The sequence below is a fragment of the Trachurus trachurus genome (assembly GCF_905171665.1).
Source record: "Trachurus trachurus genome assembly, chromosome: 8".
Classification (NCBI taxonomy): Eukaryota; Metazoa; Chordata; class Actinopteri; order Carangiformes; family Carangidae; genus Trachurus; species Trachurus trachurus.
Genome location: NC_139905.1, coordinates 24,753,696 through 24,772,313, shown reverse-complemented (window position 1 = coordinate 24,772,313; position 18,618 = coordinate 24,753,696). Strand labels below are relative to the sequence as shown.

Sequence of the window (18,618 nt, the reverse complement as noted above, 5' to 3'; positions counted from 1 at the left end):
TTTCATTTCTGAATCATACATACAATCATATTCTGAAGTGGTGATTCTGAATCATTAGAAGCACTGTCTCATTATTTCAAAGATTTATTTGTGTGTGCCATAGACATTTTTGCAGTTGTCTGTGAAACTGGAAGATATTTGCATTTTCTATCATCTTGTGGCTACAGTAGGCTTTCTTAGTTAAGAGACTGTTGCCTCTCTACTTACAACTTTGTAAAGGAGTTTTTTTTTTTTTAAACATTACAGGTGATTTAAATGTGTTTGCCATTGCTATTTGCCTTTGTAGATGCTGTGGTTTTGGTACTGTATGTCTAGACTTGTTAAAGGACACTATAGAGCAGCTATGTACAGATGCATTGTTACCTTCTTTGTAGTTGTATCGTCTGTATAAGGGCCAATCCTTTCACAGAGTTATACTGAAGTAGTCCATGTATAGTTTAGCACTGAACAAAGCAGAGTTCAGATCCTTTATGAGCATTAAGTGCCAATTTAAAAGCATGATGATTGTATGTCTACTAGTGAACATTAATACCATCTGTAATAATGAACCCATGCTTTAAGATCATGTATTAAAAAAGAAAGACGGACAGAGGCAAAACACAACTCATGATGTTCCTCACAAATTCTCCTCTGGTTGCTTTACACACATTTGAACGAGTTCATCGTTTTGCATTTTTTTGAATAAAGAAATTTTCATTCAAACTTTGTGTTGGAGACTTAATATGATCATTCACATGTCACAATCGTCTCCATTTTAGTTCAGCCTGTTAGCATGCTAACATTTGCAGATTAGCCCGATTGTAGTTACAGAAGGTTAGAGAAGGGTTAGAGAAAACAAAATACAGGACAAATCTGAATTCTCACTGTGACTGTAAACAAAGAGTCAACATTGTCAGCTGAACCAAATATTTTACTGTCGAGGTACTTCAGTTTGGATCAATGTGGTCACTGAGTGGGACTATGCTGGTAGCAAGTAGGGCTGCACCATACACAAATATACTCATGTGGTTATTTTGGCAGATGTTGCGATTGTATGAGTCACAATTTCAGTTCTAACACTTATTTTTCATTTTACTGTAAATGAACCAAAACTAATTTTGTGTTTGGGCAACATGCATGTCCCCTTATATCTGGAGAATTGGCCAAACCAGAACATCTGTGTAGCACCACAACGCTTCTGACATTTCCAGCTTCTATGTTTGGATGTTGCACTTGGCCACCTTGCGATTTTTGATTAATTGTGCAGCCTTACTAACATAGTGAATAATTATTAGGATTCTAGCAAGACGGTCACCGATATTTAAGATTCAGGGTTTTTGCTTATTCAAAATGAATGAATACAATAATATTTTGTCATTGAATCTTTGTGTGTGAAGTATTTTTAATACCTAAAAACAACATCTCAACAGGTACAAGTATAACATCAATCATTTCATTATACAGTGTGCTAATGACATAGTCGTATTAAAATTTGCAAATTCACCGCCATTACTCCACATGGTGACTTCCGTTTACTGGAGGCATTCAAATTGGAAAGAAAGCTGCCATATGAGCCGAAATCGTGTCTTTGTCAACTGTTTTACTACATGACTACTTGATTACTTTATAAAGATCAACTGTCGCAGTGGGGGGGAAAACAAAAATACTTCCTATACACACTAATTAATAAAAAGGGGGCTAAAAATTGCTTTTACTCTCAGGAGGACTACTTCGCTGACCGTATCTCTGCTCGACACTGAAACAAATGAAAATGTGGTAGAGCCGGGAAAGTCCCCTCAAGAGACCACAATAGTAAAAATGGAATTTTATAAAAAGTTTTAATTTCATTGAGCAAAAAGAAAAGAAAAAACAAAAACAGTAAAAGACAAATTTAAAATCGACCATACCCCCGTCCCCCAACAACTGGCAATAAAAATAAATGTTTGGTGAACATAGGGAACACGCAGAGCTTTCAGATCAACAGTGAAGTACGTCTACTTCCAAATACAAGACACAAGATCCATGGAGAGGAGACTTCTGCTCGGCTGGAGGACTCATCTGGACTGCTCGACTAGAGAGGGGCAGAGGAGGAGAGACACGGGTTGAGCATGTAAGAGATCAGAGCGACGAGCAACAGCTGAGCATACCGGCTTTTCACCAACAGGTTAAACATGTAAGGGATTTGACGAGAGCTCTGCGGTTACATGGCAGCACCAACTGCGGTCTCTAGTTGCCAAAGCAATTCTGAGGGTTTATTCCATCAGCTGATTATGTGTAGGGCAATCGTAAGTGCCCGTTTAATCCACAAATTACAATCATTCCAACGGGTCTGGCCAACAGGGCAACTTCAATAAGGACGTCAACTATCGCGGCATTTCGGCGGCCGTTCAGACATGGAAAGACTTACTGTAAGAGGAGATGTCAATCTCATCTGGCAGCTCGGCCACGTTGACCTCGAAGCGGTCCTGCACGTCGTTCAGAGTCTTGGCATCGGTCTCGTCAGACACAAAGGTTATAGCCAGGCCTTTGGTCCCAAACCTACCAGCACGGGCAACCTGCCGGGTGTAGAGAGAAGAGTGAGTGAGTGGCACAATGAAGGCGAGAATTATGCAGACGTTATGGCATTTAGAAACTGGAAAATAAACATTATACACTGGTGGATGCTACGAAAGCAAATGTATGAGGGATAAAAACATGCAGTTATTTCTCCTCTGCAGTTCTCACCCTGTGCAAGTAGGTGTCGGAATCTTCTGGCATGTCGTAGTTGAAGACGATATTGACTCGCTCGATGTCCATCCCTCGGCCAAAGAGGTTGGTCGCCACCAAGATCCGCCTTTGGAAGTCCTTGAATTGCTGATAGCGAGACAGCCTGGGGGGGGACAGAGCCAGAGAGACTTATCAACACAGCTGCTGGAGACATTACTGGACAGCATCCCCTTTGAAGGCAATGATGTGTTGAGTTAACTGATGAGGCCTCATGCTCCATAAACATAGCTAGCGATCAGACTGCAATAGGGAATGTGTTTATGAGAGCATGCAGGAGGAGGAAGGTGTGTGTGTGTGTGTGTGTGTGTGTGTGTGTGTGTGTGTGTGTAGGGGTGTGTGTGTCTTACCTCTCCTCCTGAGCCATCCCCCTGTGGATGGCGATGGCAGGGAAATTCTGTTCCACCAGAAGCTGGGACAGGGCGATGCAGCGCTGCACTGACTTGACGAAGATCACCACCTAGAGGCGAAGCAGACACATTAAAACACAGCTGCTGCAGCAACAACTGGACTTTCTTCACATTATGAATTTGGAATTCAACTGGAGCGACTGAAAAATCTTTATTACACTAGTTTGACATTATTGGAAATATAAGCACTAGCTTTACTCTGGCATTAGATGACAGAAGTAATTACCCTCAATATCAACTTGCAGCCATGTGCAGACTTTGGATTAACCTAATTAATAAATATGGGACGATCTGATCAGAACCCCAATGGTTAAATGAATGATTATATACATTCATATTATTTATTTAATCTGTGTAACCTGTGTCTAAAATTAGGTTATATGCCACATTAGCTTACAAACAAACTTACTTTAGTTTTAAATGAAAGCAAGTTTCTCAAGTTCTTGGATCACAAAACACACCAACCCATGTGAATATAACCTAAGGTTAAATTTGGTACAACCAAGTTTTCAAAGACCTACATTTTCAGATGTTTAAAAACTAGCAAAAAAAATAAACAAATAACACGAGTCAACAGTGATAGTCGTACACCGGCTCCACTTTACCTGGTTGAACTCCAGCACATCCAGGAGGTCAAAGAGCTTGCGGTTCTTCTCGCTGTCCTTCAGCTTGCAGTAGTACTGTTGCAGGCCGTGGAGTGTAAGTTTGGTCTCGTCGTCCACAAATACTTCCATGGGCTGCACAGAAAACGGCAGCGGGTTAGTCCATTTGTTACAATAGTTATAGTTTAGTTTTGCACGAGCTTGTTATTTTCTGTGCTTGAGAATTTATAGTTAAAAAAAAACCAACAGTTCTTTGTTCACTTACATCCTGCATGAATTTGCGGCAGACTGGTCGGATCTCCTTGCTCAGAGTAGCACTGAACATCATGACCTGCTTCTCGTGGGGTGTGATCCTGAAGATGTCCTGTACGTCGCGCCTCATGTCTGCCACACAATAATGAGGTTAGTGACGTACGCTGAAGAGTCTGACTCGACGATGTTATATATATCAAAGTAAAACAAATGGAAACCAGAGAACACACCTAGCTGCTCCAACATCTTGTCACACTCATCCAGGACAAAATGCTTCACGTTCTTCAGACTGAGGGTCTTGTTGCGGATGAGAGCGAGGATGCGGCCTGGCGTTCCGACCACGATGTGAGGGCAGTTCTTCTTCAGGACCTCCTCGTCCTTCTTGATGGCCAGGCCACCAAAGAATACTGCGGCTTTTACCGTGGGCATGTACTTGGAGAAACGCTCGTACTCTTTACTGATCTGGAAGGCCAGCTCTCGCGTGTGGCACATGACTAATACAGAGACCTAGAGGGACAGAAAGAAGCCGTTACAACAAGTCAGAGAATAACATTGTGTGTAATTGCAAAATGGTTGCAATTCAAAAATTTGCGTAGTCTTCATTTATTTAAAGGGATAGTTCACCCAAAATTGAATTTTCACTCATTATCTACTCACCCACATGTCGACTAAGGGCTGGGAGAAGTTTCAGAGTTATCCGTGGCTTCTCTGAGTTACAGGGGGTCTCGGTGTAGCAGTGCATGTCCATATAACGGTTGAAAATGGATACCAACTGTCTTCGTAACAAAAAGACACACCAAAAAACATCCAAATACCTCCATGCTGCTCGTATGTAATGTCCATCTTGTATTGAAGCCCTGAAAAAAATTAAATAAGTCTATATTTCAAGCTTGTTTTGTAGCGGAAGCTCCTCTTCCCGGTTCGTCAAATTTGGACGAACTGGGAAGAGGACAGACCCCGGTTCGTCCAAATTTGACGAACCGGGAAGAGGAGCTTCCGCTACAAACAAGCTTGAAAAATAGACTTTGCATTTTCGATTTCGCATTTGGGGGCTTCAATACAAGACGGACATTACATACGAGCAGCATGGAGGTATTTGGATGCTTTTTGGTGTGTCTTTTTGTTACGAAGACAGTTGGTATCCATTTGCAACCGTTACATGGACATGCACAGCTATGCCAAGACCCCCTGTAAACTTCTCCCAGCCCTTAGTCGACATGAGGGTGAGTAGATAATGAGTGAAATTTCAATTTTGGGTGAACTATCCCTTTAACTGTACAACAAAACAGGCTTAGAAAACAAGAGACAAGACATGACGGTGCAACAGTTTCTCTTTCACTGAGGACAATCTATGACAGTACCCTTTAGACACACAGATCTTGTATTGATCACACACTAACCTGTCCATCGACGGGTTCAATCTGTTGCAGTGTGGCCAGCACAAACACAGCTGTTTTGCCCATACCAGATTTGGCTTGACACAGGATGTCCATACCCAGGATAGCTTGAGGGATGCACTCGTGTTGGACTGTATGAAAAAAAACACACAAAAAAGGATTTAAGCCCAAGGAACTGAAATGTTTACAAATCATTTTACAGCATAACATGCAACAACAATCCTTTGTGTACCTTTACATTAATTAGAAATACAACATGTCCTAGTGCATAACTTAAATGTGGCAAACAAAGCAAAACAACCAAATGCTTCTCACCTTCAGACGGATGCTCAAAACCACAGTCGATGATGGCACGGAGCAGCTCTGGTTTGAGCAGGAAATCCCTGAACCCGGAGCTGTGGATGGATACGTAGGAGCCCTTCACCTCCTTCTTGCCTGCTGGGGCGGCACTCTCTGGGGCTCCTTGTGGCTCCTCATCTTCTTCATAGTCGAGCAGCTCGTTATCAACGTCATTCTCAGCCATTGTGTCTGTGTACACAAAACACAAAAAACTGAGTGTTACTAATCAGTCTTGATCATTAGTTACCATGGCCGAAACTCCCCCTTTACTGGGGTCACAATGGGGGGCAACCATAGGCCCACCTGGTGTTGCCATTCTTTGTGCCAGGTTACAACACACGCTTTGAATATATTTACCAAAACTGTTTTACAGTTGGTGAAAAGATAATAAATCTCCAATGTTATGAGAGGATGGGTTTGGTATCGTCCAGCTAGTGGTTCAAGTTTAACCAGTACCCGTCGCCAAATACCAATGTTGTGTGTACTACCGCACCACCGTAACTGAATGTGCGGCAATAAGAAATGCAGGCTAATTTAGCTTTTAGTTTAGAGTGAACACGTAAAAAGACTGTGTTACAATGGAGTTGATTCTCTGCATGTAAACAAATAATCATATACAACACACTGTTATATAGACAAATCTGGTCAGACGTAGGCTCGCAGTTCAGACGACACTGTCGGATTACCGGTTAGCTCCTCAGTCGCGTACAACACTGGAAACGCTATTGTGTTGCATAACCATTGCTAACGTGGCAAAGCTAAAGGAGCACAAATATCAGCCATCTGCCCAGATGTGGGGCACGTATAATTTCTCGGGGGGTATCAAGACAATGTTAGAGAACACACTGGAGAGATTATAAACGTTTACATGTTAGGGATTTCTTACATGAAGAACATTTGTTGGTTAGCTAGGCCGTCTGATGCTAGGCTACAAAACGCTAGCTAGCTGAGTAGCAGCTTCAAGCAAACAATGAAGGAAGCCGCTCGGTTGCCGAGTAGCTACGTTATGTCTGTGGCTAAATAAATCTCACATTATCCGTCCCTTCACATCCTGGACAACAATCGAGGTTTTAAAAACCCTCTAACTGCTGGAATAAATCCGTGTTGCGTGCTTACCGTTTCTTGTCGTCGTTAGCTACGCGTCCACCTACAGATCAACACCGCATGGGGAGGCCTCAGTTGGTTTATACGAGTAACCGGAAGTTCCGCCTCCGCTCCGGTGCCCTGACATGATTGGTCAATTCTGACGATCGCTGACAAACGCGCCCAGCGATTGGACGAAAAGTGTGCCGCAGTCCACCGCAGTTTAAAAAAGCGGGATACCAGAGGGGATACAGCCATAGATATATATAAGAACTAGATGACTCACCCACAGCTGTTTCCCAATGACACGGCGTAGCCAGTACGGCGGCCATCTTGGAACGGGCAACTCTCTCCTTCAGAGCATTGAGCCTCTGCTGCATGTTCTGCTATAATGCCCACAACTTGCTCAGTTTTTGTCCGATTTCAAAACGGTTTGATTTTTTATGAACGTCTATGCAGTTATGATGCAGCATACTTAAAATCACGGATCATTTTAATCATGTACTTTTTTTGGTAAAAGTAACATTACAGTGACATTATGCAAATAGTTAAAGTAATAGCTACATACTGATTTATTTTTCACAGAGTTATGAATCGTTTTTTTAATGAAGATGAGTGGATCACCTATCTACTGCACTGTAACTGCAGCCAGAGTCAGAGTAATTTGCCCGTTCAAATATGGCCGACTGTGAGCTACGCCTGCGTGTAGTGCGATCTACCCCCTTGGATACAGCCATACAGCAGCCGTGGACTCTGTGTACGGGAGCTCGAGAGCGACATACGAAATAAATAAATATTTGACAAATAAACGAGCACAATGGAAAAAAGTATATTCGCTCAAAAAAGGTATAAATAATTGAGATATTGCCCCCCCCCCCAAAAGGCAAACTTGTAGCTTCCTTGAGAGATGAAGGCTGTAGCGTAGACTATTATTCTTTCAGCAGTAAAGGACAACGTACGTTAGGCCTAGTTTATTTTTCATGGCCTGGGACTTGGTTCAACTTGGACTACTTGGACAAAGACAAAGACAAAGACTGGTTTCTAGGATAACCGGTACGCTGTCTTTCCCGTAAAATAAGTATTAGCTATATGAAGAAATTAATTCCATTAAGCGTGAGCAGCTAAGTGTGAAATTAGCCAAAAATATTTTTAATGTTGTTCCTTTTTCCTTCTAATTTAATTGTTTACCATGTCAGGCGTTCAATAAATATTATTTAAAAAAAACATTATTGAAAAAATAGTTAAGCTATCTCTCTGTATAATGTCTTAGTCCTCTAATTCATTTGTTTATTTATTTATTTTTTTTACATTAGCCTATAACTAATGTACTTGTCCCTTTATTTTAAGTTCCCAAGATGAGCATGTAGCCTATGGTTGATGGAAGGATTTTTTCTTTCAGTGCAGGGCAGAGGTTGACAGTTTGCCTCTTTGGGTCTTTGTATTGTGTTGTGTTGTGTCTGCCCAGTGATGTTTACTGTTGACCTCAGTGTATTCAGAAATCCGGATGTTTACTGCCCTCCATTGCTCACAGAGAGGAACTGCCACACAAAATTCATTTTGTAGCTGCTGAGGCAAAACCACAACTACTAAATACAACACATTATAGTCATTATAATTGACACAGTCAAGAACGGAGTTGCTAGAACTATTGTAAATAAATATTAAACTAAATCAAGATGACATTTGTCAGCCTTTTGGCGGATCTGGCTGGAAATGGTCACAACAGCATCAGGCAAGACCTGACAGTTAATAATAACCTGTGGCAAGTATGTTCATGATAAAGTGACCAACTGGAGGCAATCAGAAACAAGAAATAACCATATTTATTGTGCAGAGTGTGCACTACAAATGCAAAACAGTTTATTAGGCCTAACAATACTGTTGTGTTTAAGTCTTGCAGTAGCAAAAGCATTACAAAAGCAAATCTCATTATAAAATACAAAATATATTGGTACACAAAGATGCATGGCAGAATACTCTCAGTGTTAGGTTCCTTTTAGCAATCAGTCATTAGTCCTATATCTGTGATTCCAGGGCAGAAGAGAAGCTCCACTGTGTCGGAGAGAAGTATGGGAAACTGTCAGACTCGGGCCGGGAATGACCCTCTGAGTACGCACCAGGGCTGGAGCATGAACGGCTCAGGAAGTCCCTGACATGGGCAGGCAAAGAGAGAAACAGCCAGTCTTCCACCAGGAGACCACCACCACTCAGCCCCGGACAGCAGCCCAGTTCAAGAGGCAGCTCCTCCAGACTGTTACTGCGCAAGTCCAACCTGCCCAACTGGTTTAAAGCTGCAACCCCCCTGGGTAATGAGGTGAGAGAGTTGTGAGCCACATTTAAGATGCGCAGCTCCAAACAACCACTGAATAGCTGAGGGGGCAGGCTCTCAAACCTGTTCCCACTGAGGTCCAGCTCAGAAAGCAGTTGAAGTGACTTTATCTCCGTTGGCAGCACCTCAAGCAGATTTCCAGCCAGGAGGAGCCTTCGAAGGCGGAGCAGAGTGAAGAGCGCCGGGGGAAGGCTCTGGAGGTGGTTGTGGGACAGATCCAGCAGCTCTAGGCCTCGGAGCACACCGACACTGGCCGGCAGCGCTAAAACACGATTGTAGGCGAGTCTGAGGCAAGAGAGGCGTCGCAGATGAGCCAGACTGAGCAGCTCCTCCAGAGTTCTCAAGTTGTTATGCTGCAGGTCAAGCGTCCTCAGCTTGGTCAGAGCCAGCAGTGCAGAGGGCAAACGCTCCAGCTGACAGTCCTGCAGCAGCAGCTCTGTCAGGTCCACCATGCGCTTCAGCCCCGTGAGTACGAGCAGCCTGGTGCCCTCGTTGTAGATCTCCAGCCTCACCAAGCTGGCCGTCACCTCACACAGCTCCCCGGGGATCCGCTGTAACATGCCTCGGATCACCAGAACGCGCAGGTGACGCAACTGACGGAGGCTGCCCAGCGCCCAGCTGCGGCCCACCCCACCCTCACTGCTCAGGCGTCCGGAGAGGTGAAGCTCGTGCAAGCTGCGGAGGGAGAGCACCCAGCTGGGGATCTCTGATACCTGAGTAAAGGTGAGGTGGAGGATCTCCAGACGTTCCTGGAGGAATCCAAGCGCACTGGGCTCCACAGCAGCTGTGCAGTGGTAGAGGTGGATCTCTCTGTTGTAGGAGTATCCAAAAAAACAGAAGGTTAATTATGCAGAAATATGTACATCACTCTTTCTTTCTTTCTTTCTTTCTTTCTTTCTTTCTTTCTTTCTTTCTTTCTTTCTTTCTTTCTTTCTTTCTTTCTTTTATTATAGATCCTCATTAGCACTTGCCCAAAGGCATGGCTATTCTTCCTGGGGTCCAGTACGCACAACTCACACAACATACACTAGGCACAATAGTTCACCTACAAAGTATATACAGACATGACAGATACATTACACAGGAAAAAATACAATTTAGCAGTATTTCATAATGAAAAAGAAAAGGGTGTATCATTTCAATCTTATATTATTTGGTCATACACAAACCGATCACAGTTCATAAAATATTACAAGACACTGTTTTAACAGCTTTGTAAACTGCTGTTTTGTATTGGCTTGAATAACTGAGGTACCTGTGGTATATTATTTCAAACGAAGTAATTAGAAATAACTTGTTTACAATGTGTGAAGCATGACTACATCACTGTAGGACTCACCTGAGAGAGGTCATGTTGGCGACCTGTGCAGTGAACCTGGCGTCTGTGATGAGCTCCAGCTTGAGGACCTGAAGCTGGCCGAGGGTGAAGAGGGCCGGGGGGAGGCGAGGCAGCGCCACCAGCTGCAGTCTGGAGCAGCCATCTGCATCCACACTAGTCATGGCACGCAGCTTCTCCTCCCCCCAGCGCCTCTCCAAGCTCTCCTCCATCAGTCTGCTCTCACTGACCGGGGACAAAAACACGGAGAGACGCTGGGCCAGCAGAGGGTCGTACTGGTCTAACATGTGTAGAAGAAAGGCCAGGTCATTCTTCAGGTCTGGAACATCTCTCAGCGAGCACAGCTCCTTCAGCGAGTGAAAGGAGTACTGTCGTAAGGCGCTACACAGGGCACAAACCACAGAAACAAAAATATATCACACATAACATACCGTCGCCCAAAACACAGCATTAAACTCTAATCCTATTATCGGTCCTCTGGTATGCTCAGCCTCATACGCATTGTTCGCTTTAATGTCCCTTTGAACAAACACAGCCCGTGTTGTTAAAACTACTGTTAAAATTATTCATTCACCATTTGCATTCAGGTTATCAATTATTGTTTAATCTAATCATAAAGATGTAGAGCAGTATTAGCAGATAATTCAGAGTCACTTTTTGTAAGAATAATATAGTCCCTTAAAACTTTATTTTGGTCTCCACCAGCTCCCTCTGGAAAATATTAGATTATAGCATCCAAATGCTTCACTTTGTTCACCAGCAATTGCTGCCTTTGTCTGCTGTTGTGCGCACAAGGGAAGTATTGTGGGTATATCAGATTATCATACTCTTGAGTACAGTTTTGTGTTGCTGGTGATAAGTTTGACATGAGCAGTGAGAGTGAATACAAATAGTATAATATAATTGAAATATATATATAATAAATAATATACTATATAAATGATATAAAACACATTTCTTCCTGTGTACTGTACACACCTGTGTAAAATCCAGCCAAGGGTGTAAAAGTTGAGCAGACCGTACAGCCCCAGCAGGGCCAGGTAGGCCACCAGCAGTTTGCGAAGAAGTGAAGAGAGCACGTGGATACATTCAAAGGTGGCATAGCCAACGAGGGCCTGCTCCTCAGGGTGACAGGTGTGGGTGAAGGATAATTTGCTGAGAAGTGGGATTGTGTAGCTCACAATCAGTGTCACCATCAGCATTTTGAATATTGTCTGAGCCAAGTAGACCTAAAGGGATGAAAGGGAGTGTTAAGGTAAAGTAGCTACAAACACAAAGCCCCATAACAACACGAAGGATGGGGTGTAACATATAGATCCTATAGACTAGAGGGTCTCTCACCTTATAGATCACATCTGAGCTTTCGCAGTGGGACCGAAATTTCCTGACTCTTTCGAACAGTGCCCTGGCCTGTTCCCCATCACTCTTATCCAGCCTGATTACCTGCCTAGGGCTGTCAATCATGACTGATGGCTTGGAGTCAGGAAAGTGCACCGGGGGGCTGAGAGATTCAGACGAGTTACAGGAGAGTGTGGAGGGGCACGGGGAGGGAGGGATGGCAGAGGACACACTGTCTGACCTCTTTAAAAGTGGGCTGTCTGTGCCAGAGTCTATGCTTGAACCCCTTGCGCGGTTCGCTGGCGGTGAAGATGAAGAAGGACAGGGTGGGTGCTGTCGCCTCTCCACCTCCTTCTCTTGGATGTTTTCCTGTTGGGCAGCATGGGACAGGGCTTGAGACGTCCAGGGTGACTCGCAGCACTTTGCTAAGATGGCCAGGAAGTGCTCAATGCGAGCAGAGGTGTGGGGGAAGTGGAGCCAGAAGGAGCCACTGGCCACTAGCACTAGAGACTGCAGTAAGGCCATGTAGGGAAAGAAACGGGAGCACAAAGGCAAAGCCTCATGGTAGCACACCTAGACAGACGGACAGATGGACAGACAGATGTTTCAATGAGCAGTAATTCATGTGTTGGCCACTTGGGGGCAGCAGAAACAAAAATGATCAACACAACAGTGGGATTTTGTCGCCCTTTAACATTTCACATCAGGAATGTATGTAGCAACATTAGCATGCATGTGGATTTATGTTTGTGTTGACACAGTACATGAAAGTCCAATATTTTCTTCTTCTTTTTTAGCTCTATTTTTGAGCTTTAAAGGGGACATATTATGGAAATATCACTTTTTGAAGGGTCTTTAAAGGGATAGTTCACCCAAAATTCGAATTTCACTCATTATCTACTCACCCTCATGTCAACTAAGGGCTGGGAGAAGTTTCAGAGTCCTCCGTGCTGTGGAAGCTACACGCCGGCGCAAATCGCGCAAGATTTGGACGGACCAGGAAGAGCAGTGCTGGGAGCTTCCGCTACAAACAAGCTTAAAACATAGACTTATTTCATTTTTTTTCGGAACAATTTCTCATGTCGGGGCTTCAATACAAGAGGGACATTATAGACGAGCACTATGGAGGAATTTGGATGTTTTTTTTGTTTTGTTTTTTTCTTTTTGGATGAAGAAAAGTGAGCCCCATTTGCTACCGTCATATGGACATGCAGTGCTGCACAGAGCCCCGCTGTAACTCCGAGAAGGCACGGAGGACTCTGAAACTTCTCCCAGCCCTTAGTCGACATGAGGGTGAGTAAATAATGAGTGAAATTTGAATTTTGGGTGAACTATCCCTTTAACATATATTTGGGCATCATTGTCTTCCAGTGATGTAACTAGGATTCTAATTTGCATAATAAAACCCCTACCTGGGACCGGTAAAAGGGGTGGGGCGGGGCAAGCAGTGGTTCATTTGCATTTAAAGGGACAGGCTGTTAATTGCTGTTAATGGCTCTACTAACTGACCGGGAACTTTAACTGTTGAATGCAGGACAGTTATGGTAAGGATTTCTCTCTGCATTTGCACTCTACATTATGTGAGTGAACCTAATAATTAAAAATGTGGTGAAAAGGCTCTGTAGAGCAGAGGTAAACAGCAGGATCAGTTCATAATTGTGTGTAGTTTCACCTCTACACATGACTCCTTTCATATACAAGTGTTCATACAATGTATTGACAACAGTAACTTTAAAGTGACTTTACCAACCATGTTTTTTGTTGCTTTCACTGCCTGTGTCGCATCACTTTACATTGCAAAGGAGAGTCATGTAAGTGTTACGGTACCTGACTGATGTAAATGTACTGCTGGTAGACCAGGTGAGTACGTCGACCCCGGGGTGCAGAGTAAAGATCTGGGCTGATGTTGTGTGAACCGTGTGTCGGTGGTTTTGATGATGGAGCCAGTCCTGCGTTGCTGTTAGCTGACAAACTGTGATTGCTTCTGTTGGCAGTGAGTGGATCCAAGGGAATGCACACCACTCTGTCCCGGGACAGCTGCTCAGTGCAAGCCAAAACAGATGTCATCAGCATCAGGACCACCAGGTAGTCCATGAAGACCTCCCACCATGGCTTCAACAACTTGGACCTGTTCTGATGCTGGTTCAGAGGCGCCAACTCTGACAGGGAAAACATGGCGACCTCTGTGGTCTAGGAGGACGACAACTGTAAGAGAAGGTAAAGAAAAGTCTGAGCTAAAGCACATAAACTGATGTAGTGATGAACAAAGGTGAGTCAGATATCTGGGGACAGTGTTATGGCTCCACAGGCAGAGCTGCACTGTCTTGGCCACAAGTGAATCTAGATATCAAAGAGTCAACATGATAAACAGGCAACCGATCTGTGGAGTCACCAGTTCTGGTAATAGCAACTCAACTACAGCATGTGACCACGGTCTGATCCAGGAAAATCCTAATCAGGTCACAGAATACAATATAACCAGAAAGATCCAGCTTCTTACTACTAACAATGTGGTCTTACATTAACACAAACCATTTTAACACGGTTAGACAAATGTGTTTTTATTTCACATGAGATTTCTGTCATAGTGTTTTTGTTCTTGCCTTTGTAAAAAATTATGTAATGTGTTTTTCTCTGCATCAATCAGGATTTAGAACGAAAATGTAGCTGTGGGCTTGTTTGCACCCACACAGTCCTGGTGACAGGATCAGCTCAGTTTTGATTATGAAAACTCTTAAATAATTTAACTTGAGAATTGATATTCTCCATTACATAAACTTTGAGCAATAATATTCAACGTTCCAAAGAAGTGCTTTTAAAATTTCAAAAACAAGTTTTCCGGTGCTTTAAACAAGATTTTGAAATGGATATATTACAAGGAAAGCTTTTTACTTTTAAGGAAAGTCAGTAAATAATTAAAAAATCTTAACATTACAGTTTTTTTTTTTCATTCATATCCCAAACTTTTTGATTGGTGTTTACACTTAAAGATTAAGCTCATTCTTCTACATCTTGGACTGAACAATTCCTGTTACAGTAAAAGCCCAGATTAACTTTCGACCTACCAGGGGAAACAGCTTGTTCTCCGACTTCTTCTGATCAGCTCACAGCAGCCTCCTCACACAAACTTCATTCCGGCGCTGTCCGGTTCTGCCGTGAAAAACTCCTGAAACTTACAACAAACCCCTCCTCAGCTGGCCGTCACACAGCTTTTCAAGGGTTGCCATAGCAGCGGAGGATGTGTGGTTGAAAAATCTAATTCAGCACTAGAGGAGCGTTTAAGACCCACCAGGGGCATGCCCGCACCCTTTAACTCCTTCACAACTGGGTTACACTGAGAAAAACATCACAGGATCATTAGGTTAAAATAACAGTCGCAGGAAAAATGCTCATTTCAGTTTATGTACAAACATTTCTCAGAATTTCAGCGATGAGGCTAATTTGATCATATGTAGGCCTATTAATATATCTAGGCTACTTAGCTATACTTTTCACCACTCCTACGCTTGCTGTAAGTTAAATATAAATTCCTGTCAAATAAATATTTAATTACATTAATATATATATAAGAACAATTATAAAAGTGGTTTAGACCTGTCACTTTCACTTATTTTACTTGCATGATTGCCCCTAGAAATAAAATAACTTTATATCCAGCAGGGGCTGCTGCTGTTTAATATGTACACATAGGCCTAAGTGAAAAGGAGCAGCATTTGACTCCACAGGTGTAATTCAGATGATGCTGTAGCTCTACAGTTTTTACGGTTTATGCACAAATTATCTGAGAGTGTGGCTTTTTTTTGTATTTCTGTTTCAGGTCACTCTGCATCTTTATGAATGGATTTATGCATTTGCAGAGAAACCAGGTTAGTGTCCTTGGAGTTTAAAGGTTACAGAAAGTACGGACTAATGACTGAGTAATGTGTGTGTGTGTGTGTGTGTGTGTGTGTGTGTGTGTGTGTGTGTGTGTGTGTGTGTGTGTGTGTGTGTGTGTGTGTGTGTGTGTGTGTGTGTGTGTGTGTGTGTGTGTGTGTGTGAGGGTCATATCAGTGTGTTGTTTCTCTTGTATCTGGGCTATGAAGAATCTGGAGCAAAGACTCAAACTGACAGTGCACCACAATGCGATAGATCTACTCTCCACAGCTGTTGTGTGTAGTTACTGTAGGCCTACATGCTGTGCTCAATGTGCATTGTGTGACAAGTGTAGCTATGTGTGTGCAGAATAGTTGCAACAGTGGTGGCAAACGGTATGTGTGAGTGAGACTGGTGGCATAGTGTTGCCACAGTGAAAAATCTCAAAATAAAGCGTGAAGGTGTAAGAAGGACAGTTCCTTAGGTAATGTACCATCATCTGCTGCTGCACACATAGTCAAGCCCACAACATACTACACTTAAATAAATGCGTTTTTGAAACTTGTTAAATCTAAATCAGTAACAGAGGAGGACATCTGAGTGCAATCCTAAACAGCATGAAGAATCACAGTGCAGGGTTGCATCATGGTGGTAGGCCTACCATCACTAAACACTGAGGAAGATACTAGACTATAGTGCTATTACAGATTGTTAAAAAAAATATCATGACGTTAAGCTAAGAAAATTTACATAATGGGGATATTCCCATTTAACTCTCAGCAAGAAGGGGACTAAAGGTCCGTTGGCCAAAATGTATTTTATCTGATAGGTTTTGCTAATGCTACATAGCTAATGTTAGCTCTTAACTTTACAGTTTGACCAAGAATTTCAGCCACTACTGTATTTTATTGTGAATGTATACAAGACACCTTCTGAGCAACACTTTATCTTCATGGCAGACTGGAAGCTACAGTGACTCGGTATCGGAAAGTGACCAGACAAGCTGACCAGGATGGAGCTAGGGGGTTAGCCTGCAATCTTAAATAAAAGAAAAGATGTGGTAGAAACAGAAGAAAAACAGTGCAAGACAGGTAAGTAAACAGTTGTTGTAACTAATGTAATGTAATACTAATGTAGGAATTAAGCAGGTGATTTATTTTTCTTCTGTGAGTTAGGGTTAGAGGGTAAGCTGAAGTTTTATTGCCCCTTCCAGAGAAGTAGTACATCACTCAGCTACTGTGTGTCTGCCTCTGCTTCTCTAAACTCACAAATTAAATGTAGACTTTACACAGCCCCATGTAAAATAACCCTAAAAATCACTTTAAAACTTTTTTTTTTTTTAAAGAAAAAATATGTTTTACAAGTATGTTTTTTCATCTTCAAAGGGCCATCTATGACACTGTGGGCCTGATAATATTTTTCTCTCACTGTCAATAGCTTGTTTTTCAAGAGGGCATTAAACACCCATGAACTCATCTCATGAGAAACTGATTGAACTGTTTGTAGTCCTTTGACAGTAACATGATTTTAAATTTAGACACTGGGGCTGTGGCGTGGTAAGCACAACATTAGAAAGGGCCGATATCCTTCAACCCTTGGTTTTTAAGTTCTGCTGAGAAAAGGCCTGCGGCTTCACACCTTTTCATCTGCAATATACACACTCAGTGACACACATACTGACACACTCGCTCAACCATGCCCATAGGCAGGAACTTTTTGGGTGGGGTTGTGTGACAGGATTCACACGTCCATGCTGTGAACAAAACATCACAAGGTTGCTACAGACCTAAGCACATCAAATATCTGAGCAAACACTCACACACGGTCTCTCAGTTTCTAGAAGAAGAAAGATTATAGTAAAGTTAATTGTATCATTCTTTGTCTGAAGTTGTTCTTATCCCAAGTGACAGACAACACACAGGGTCAGGCTTAATCAAGTGCAACACCTAACTCTCAGGAAAACCATGATGTGTTTTTACACTCAAGATTTGAGTAAATTAAACAAACAAAATTTCTCCCTATTTTTTTTTTTAACACTAAGTCTGCTGATAATAGCATAATATTTATCCTATAGGCATGAGGCTGGAATCAACCTTAATGTGTAATCCTGAGCAAAAACCATATTTACCATAATATCAAAAGTATGAATCAAGGTTTCCTGGGAGTTAAACCATTCAACGGCCGGTGAGACAAGTTTGTATCATCCTACAATCATTTCAGCACTGTGATGATGTCAAGGTAAAATTACCTGTGATGTGTTGTCAGTATGGCCAAACAGTGAGGGATGAAAGTCGGTGGTGGATGAATGGGCATGCGTCAGGATGAGGGGGCTACATTGTTAGCCATGCAAGTTGCACAGCTTTAGGCATGATAATGTTGGTATTTCTGAGGTATCACCACCACAACCACTGGATCAACTTCAATGTTCAGCGTAAGGTTGACAGTTTGGGTTGTTTTGTGAAAGGTCTTGGCAACTTTATATTAATTTTTTTTTATTAAGCACCATCATCATTATCATTTCACAGGTGTCACTGGGTGATAGACATGGTAAACAGTATGCACCATGTTAGCTCTGTCTGTGAGCATGACACCAGTCCTCCATTAGCATTTAGCTCTGCTGTGCATAGATATAATATATATATATATATAATACTCCTACAGTCGTGTTAGAGTAGTTCTGTTTGATACAGTGCAATGACATAAATGTCTTAAAATCAAGGTATAAAGTCACACATTTATTTAGATTTATTCTTACACATTCAAACCATGTCTACTCATACCACTACCAATTTTGTGAGTGTGGGCAGTGTTCGGTCTTGGGTACCATGTCTTTGTGGTGTTCTCACACCTCCTTACCTCTCTGTAACCCAGCACTGTCAGACTGATAGAAAACCCAGAGTGTTGTGCTACCTGTGTGGGAGTGGGGGTGCCCATCTGA

At 42.6% G+C, this 18,618-nt stretch overlaps 2 protein-coding genes across 2 annotated transcripts; both read right to left on the bottom strand.

The window, feature by feature from the left end:
• Positions 1-1,462: 1,462 nt before the first annotated feature.
• On the bottom strand, positions 1,463-6,968 carry ddx39ab (DEAD (Asp-Glu-Ala-Asp) box polypeptide 39Ab). Its single transcript, XM_083976584.1, has 10 exons — positions 6,859-6,968; positions 5,719-5,931; positions 5,407-5,534; positions 4,237-4,513; positions 4,020-4,138; positions 3,758-3,889; positions 3,093-3,202; positions 2,704-2,848; positions 2,387-2,534; positions 1,463-2,050 (listed from the first exon to the last, which is right to left on the bottom strand). Exons 2-10 carry the CDS (start codon positions 5,924-5,926, stop codon positions 2,034-2,036), a joined length of 1,284 nt encoding a protein of 427 aa, XP_083832710.1. The 5' UTR covers positions 5,927-5,931; positions 6,859-6,968; the 3' UTR covers positions 1,463-2,033.
• Positions 6,969-8,841: 1,873 nt separating this feature from the next.
• LOC310989407 (volume-regulated anion channel subunit LRRC8D) lies at positions 8,842-14,003 on the bottom strand (the record flags this gene model as incomplete). The annotated part of the gene is made up of 5 exons (XM_083976446.1): positions 8,842-9,964; positions 10,494-10,871; positions 11,469-11,719; positions 11,832-12,401; positions 13,656-14,003. The coding sequence occupies 5 exons, from the start codon at positions 14,001-14,003 to the stop codon at positions 8,842-8,844; spliced, it is 2,670 nt and encodes an 889-aa protein (XP_083832572.1).
• Positions 14,004-18,618: the final 4,615 nt, after the last annotated feature.